Genomic DNA, 6,000 nt, shown 5'->3' on the forward strand with positions numbered 1-6,000 from the left:
AGATCAAGCACTCAGTGCACAGGATGGACAGTGCTTAGATGAATCAGGGCTGTACAGTGAGGGAGTCTGTTGGCTATAGGATCTCTGCCTCATTTCTTGCAGAAATAAGGTGTGTTGGGAATGAAGCAGGTGATTGCAGGGAGAAAGGATGATTTTGTGGTTGGGGCAGTTGAATGCCACCAGCAGCACTGGATTCTCTCTCTGCCGCAGAGTTCCTATGTGATACTGGACAGGCCACTTAAACCAAAGTTTTCCCAAGTGGTCACTAATTGTATATGCCTCATTTTCTTAGGTGTCCAACTTGAGGCCTAACTTTCAGAAATGCTAAGCAATCACAGCTGCAAAAGTTGACTGGAGCTGTGCTTTGAACATACAAAGTTCTCTGAAAAAAATCAGGCCCTAGGAACCTCATATTGGGCACCCAAAAAAAAAAAAATCAAATAAATAAATCAGTGAAAGAAATTATGTATAAATCAATTTCCATCTCCCGTCTATAGAATGAGGATAATATCACCACCTCATTGGGGTGGTGTGAAGAATAAATTCATTAATGTTCCTGATGCATTCAGATACTATGGTGACAGCCACTATAAAAATTAAGAATTCTGTATTTAGGTCTGGTTTTGGATAGTGTGTGATCTATCTGGCCTGAGGTCACACTGAATGATGAGAACAATAAATGCTGAACAGCTAGCAACTCTGTGAGCACCATCTGTCCTGTGCACTGGGTGAGGCAGCAGTCTTGTGGAAATAACAGCATGTGATCATGTAATTAGAGACTGCATCCTAACACAAACTGTGCAGAGTAGGGGGCCCAGGCAACCCTAATACTGACACTTCCCAACTTTTGAGCTCCTGACTGTCCAACCTTCAGGTTCTTTTGACCTTTCTGTATGTAATTGGTAGACATTTACTGCCGCCAACCCCAGAATCCTTGGGGCACCATTAGCCATTTGCCATGCTGAAAACTGGCCGTTGACCATGTCTCTTCACTAGAAATAGGTGTGTTCTTAACTCACATTAAAATCCCAGTTAACGCAAGCAAGTCTGTAGTCTTCACATGAATTAAAGTTTACCTTGACATGCTCCTGTGTGAAAACTACCCATAGCCTTGTCTTCACTAAGAATTACCTCAAGTTAGCTATCTTGAGTTAGCTAGCACAGGTTACACACCTTTTTTCCTAGTGAAGAAAAGGTGTTAGTCCTATTGTTTTAGCCCATTTCTAATCCAGGACAGTAGTTTACATCTCTCATCTCATGACTACCTAGGCTATGTCAACACCCCCTTTTAGCAGTAAAATTACAGTGAGATGATCACACACACACACTCCCTGTGAAATCTTAGTGGAGACAAGGCACAGGTAGTTAACTGAAGTCAATACTGTCTCCCCCTCCACCCATAGTTGTCCTTACCTACCTATACTGCAGTAAATTGAGGGCATGTGGCTTATGTAGTTGCAGCTTAGGGCTGGGAGAGAGCTCTCCCAGTGCTATAAAAATAAACAAACCTCCATTAGGGGAATAGCTACCAGTGCTGGGAGCACAGCTACCAGCACTGGTGCACTGTCTACACTGGCACTTTACAGCGCTGAAACTTGCAGCACACCCCTGAGCAAGACAGTTGCAGCACTGTAAAGTGCCAGTGTAGACAAGCCCAAATAGAGAACCTTGTCTCCATGAGGGATTTTACAGAAGATAACTATCTTAAATCAGCTCAACCTGTAAAACCACACTTTTGACAAAGAAAACCTATCCCTAGTCTTCTTACTAGTGATTGTGAAGAACCGTCAAAGACTTTTTCACAGTCCAAATACCTTAGAGCAATCAGCTCTCCTTTATCCAGTAAAGATAAAGTTGAAAAAAATCTAGTAGACTGCAAAGGCATGACTTTCCTTTATTTTAGTTATCACACCAAGGGAGACTCACAGATCTGTAATTCTCAGATCTCCCTTAATGCATTTTCTTCCACATTATAGAATGAAAATAGTATACCTATTTCTCTGGTATAGCAACTGTTTTAAATGAGACTGCAAATATTTGGGAACAGCTCAGCCACTTCATTCTTAAATTCATTCAGAACTCTGGCATGTATTATCTGGTTTTGATGACCTGTTATTCTGCTATTTATGACTTTGTTCCAGCACCTCCTTTTGACACTTCATTCTCTTAGTACCTCTATTACCCAAAAAGTATAGGTTTGAGGTAGGTACCTCTAGCATCCTCTGTGGCAAAGGCTGATGCAACTTGTCTTCTCTGCACTGTTCTTATCGCACCTAAATGCGTCTTCACTCCCTGTGATCTATCTTCGAATTCTCACAAGCTTCCTGCTTCGAATGCATGAGTTTGTTTTTATGTATAAACAATTGCTCTTCAAATTCCCTCGTCACCTAATTTTCAACTTGTATTTTTACTCCTGTAAAATGTAGCGAACAATTTTTTTTCTTTCTATTAAATTAAGACAATTGTTTGCCAAATTCTACTGGCCACATCATAGCATTCATAGGTTGCAAAAATGAGATTTAATGCATAATTTGGCCTGCAGGATATTTATTACAGTCTGGACACACAAGAAGCAGAGAATCCAGTGTCAGTGTCAGAGCCCAGGTTGAGTTTGTACGGATAGTAGATGTTTTTACCTGTAAGAAGGGCAATTTTGACAGTTATTGAGAGAGAAATCACCAGAATGTCATGACATTTTTCACTCTTCTGAAAAGAGCATTTAAGGACCAATTACTGGACACAACCAGATTTCCAATTCAGTGTCTAAACTGCCATTTTTTGGAAAGATTCAAGACACATGCGGCCGCCCAGAGTGGGGGGCAAGTGGAGCAATTTGCCCCAGGCCCTGGGGCCTGCAGGGGCCCCCACAAGAGTTTTTCGGGGCCCCTGGAGCGGGGTCCGGGCCCCCGGAGCTTCTTCTGCTCCCGGTCTTCACTAGCAGGGGGTCCTTCCCCTCTGTGGCGAAGGACTTTTCGCTGCCGAATTACCGCTGAAGCGGGACCCACCGCCATCGGGTCTTCGGCAGCAATTCGGCGGCGCGGGGCCCTTCCGTTCCGGGACCCGCCGCCGAAGTGCCCTGAAGACTTGCGGCGGGAACCCCCCGCCACCAAATTACCGCCGAAGACCCGACGGCGCCGAAGCGTGGGCCCCCCACCGAAGACCCCAGGCCCCCAGAATCCTCTGGGCGGCCCTGCAAGACACTTCTAAAGAGCCAACTCCAGTAGTAGCTGCCTTTCACCCATGTACTGGAGCCCTCTCCCATGGTCTGTAGGGTAGGACACAGCTCTGTGATCACACTGATCTCCTCAGCCATGGGCAACAGGCAGACCTCTATGCTCATTACCGGACAAATGTACAACATTTGATACTGTGGACCACAGATTGCCACAAAGTCCCTAAGATTGCATAGTAGTATACATGTATCACTCCACCATATATTGGGCCCAAGCTACCCAAGGAATCTACTCCTTTCCACAGAAGCCTTGCAAGAAAACTGCACCCCTCAGATACAATGGAGCTATAACAACAAGACTAGGGTGACCAGAAAGCAAGTGTGAAAAATCAGGACAGAGAGTGGTGGGTAATTGGTGCCTACATAAGACAAAGCTCCAAATAGTGAGACTGTCCTTATAAAATCAGGACATCTGGTCACCCTAAACAAGAATGAGATTCCAGAAAGCTGGAGGGAGAGCTTTATTCCAGATATAAATGCAAGCCTCCTGCTCCTTAGCTTTCCACCAACAATAAAACCAGAACACCACTCACAGGAGTTACCCCTCCCAACCTGAGACTGAAGCAGAGGGCAGCAACAACGCCCTTGTTTCTCTTCTCATAAGGAGCACAGATTCCAAGGTTATGTATATGAGGCAGATTGGGTACCTAAGTTTGCAAAGTGAGCCCTCGGTTTGTGTAAGCGGCTTGCCCAGTCACCCAGGAAATCTGTGACAGAACTAGGATTGTCACACCAAATACAAGCTCATTCTTCCTCTCTTGAGGATTACTGCCAGCCAGTGCCGTCTTGGCTCCTGAGTACAAAGCTATGTGTTACTCCAAAGGACTATTCTACCATTCAGAAACAAGTGCCTCATTGGGACAATGCCTCTCCACTGTGGGCCCTAAAGTGTCGTTCTTTTCATCTAGGTATAAGTCATCCATCAAAATATATTACTAGGTGCTTATACAAGAGTTACAGCAAAGCTGCCCAAGCTCCACACAAACCCAGCAACTGTTTGAGGATCAGGGGAGTGGGGGAAAGGGACCCACTGCAGGTAGAAGTGAAGCACTGTGCTTTTTGGCCTTTCTGCCTTTACATTTCCCATTACAGACAGAAGTGTGCTACTTGTCTTCTGCTTCCTACAATATTCATTGCTATTGCCCACTGATGCCATTTGTGTTTCTGTGTTAGTTACCTGGGTGTAATGCACAGTATGAGCTCACCCGCACTTCAGTGCAAGCCTTGGTAATAGCATTCCCTAGGGACAGTACCTAAACTGGCTGCCAGAATGGCTGGCAGTTACACAAATGCACCCAGGGAAATAAACTCACAAGGGGAGAGGTGAAATGACCCAACACCATACATAGGGCACACATGCATCAGATCAGACTGTCTGGATTACCCATTCCTACACACAGGCCCAACTCTCTTCAGCCGGCTTTAGCCCCAATCCTGCACCTGGGACAGTTACCAATGGAATTTCCCTAGGGGGCAGGCTCCAACTGTGCCCTGGCTAGTCCAGGCTGGGCTGGGAGGCCACAGGTGCCCTGGAAGAGACAAAGCACTGGGGTTTGGCCAGCACCCTGACCCTGGATCCGAAACGTGGGCTCTCCACCGCGGGACCCTTGGCTGCTGCCCCACGTGCCAGGGACCAGACCGGCAGCCCCTCCACCCAGCGTCCTTCAGGCCGGAGCTGCCCCAAGCTGCAGCTGCGGGGCGCAAGGAGCTTCAGGGCCAAATGCCGAGGCCTCCCCCGCAGCCACAGCGCCCGCCCGCGGGGCCCCCGCTGCCCCCACCGGTCTGGCCTCCAGCCCCGCTCTTAGGCACCCCCAGCCCGGCCCCGCAGACACCCGCGGCCCGGCCCCCAGCCCCGTCACTCGCCGGGCACTGCTGGACCCAGCCCCGCGTCGGGCCCGGGACTTCGGGCGAGCCCAGCGCCCAGACCCCCCGGCCGGCCCCACCTGTTCTCGGGCCGGATGCTGAGCAGGTAACTGCGGCTGTCGGGCCGGGTGCTCCAGCCGGGCCCCTCGCCCTCCTCGCTCTCGGCCCCGGGGCCCGGGGCGCTGCTGGGGCTGTAGAGCGAGTAGCGCCCGTTGCCCGAGTAGGAGCGGCTCAGGGGTCTCCGGCGGGAGCCCATCTCCACCCGGCGGCGCCTGCCCGCCCGGCCGGAGCCCCGACGACACGGGGACTGCGCGTCCCGGGGCCGGAGCGCACTGGGGGAGCGGGCTGTCCGCGGGGCGGTCCCCGGCCTGTCCTGCGCCCCCAGCTCAGCGCCCGCCCCTCGCCATCAGCGGCTATTTATAGCACCAGCGCCTCTGTCAGCATTTCCAGCCCCCGGGCGCCGCGCCGCGCCCCGCCGCACATGGTGCTGTCACTCACTCGGAGCCGGACAGCCAGGGGCACCCCCCTGGGACATTGGGCACCAGGACCCCCTGCCTGGGACCCCCGAAACCGAGCACCTGGACACGCGCAGTGGGCACAAGGATACCCTGCACCAGGACCCCCGAACCGGGCACTGGGCACAAAGACCCCTGCACTGTGACCCCCGTACTGGGCACCGGGATCCCCATACTCGGACACTGGGCACATGGACTGCCCGGGACCCCCCCGGCTCCAGAACCCCCTGTCCCCCAGACTAGGAACCTCCTCAGACAGGCCATCAGGAGCCCCTCACATCCAGGACCAAGACCCTCTCAAAACTCAGCAGGCCACTGGGACCCCCAGGCACTTCATCACAACCTCCTTTCCATAGCCCCATTCACCCCAGGCACCATGACTCCCCTCTT

General features: G+C 51.0%; 1 protein-coding gene across 2 annotated transcripts in view; it reads right to left on the bottom strand.

The window, feature by feature from the left end:
* ALPK3 (alpha kinase 3) overlaps positions 1 to 5,467 on the bottom strand; it is an 89,597-nt gene extending 84,130 nt beyond the window's left edge. For both annotated transcript variants that reach the window (XM_039491409.1, XM_039491408.1), the window contains exon 1: positions 5,176 to 5,467. In XM_039491409.1, coding sequence (XP_039347343.1) covers positions 5,176 to 5,351 — 176 coding nt within the window. In that variant the 5' untranslated portion in view covers positions 5,352 to 5,467. The remainder of the gene's footprint in view (positions 1 to 5,175) is intronic.
* Between the last annotated feature and the right edge of the window lie 533 nt (positions 5,468 to 6,000).

The sequence above is a fragment of the Mauremys reevesii genome, linkage group 10 (genome assembly GCF_016161935.1).
Source record: "Mauremys reevesii isolate NIE-2019 linkage group 10, ASM1616193v1, whole genome shotgun sequence".
Classification (NCBI taxonomy): domain Eukaryota; kingdom Metazoa; phylum Chordata; order Testudines; family Geoemydidae; genus Mauremys; species Mauremys reevesii.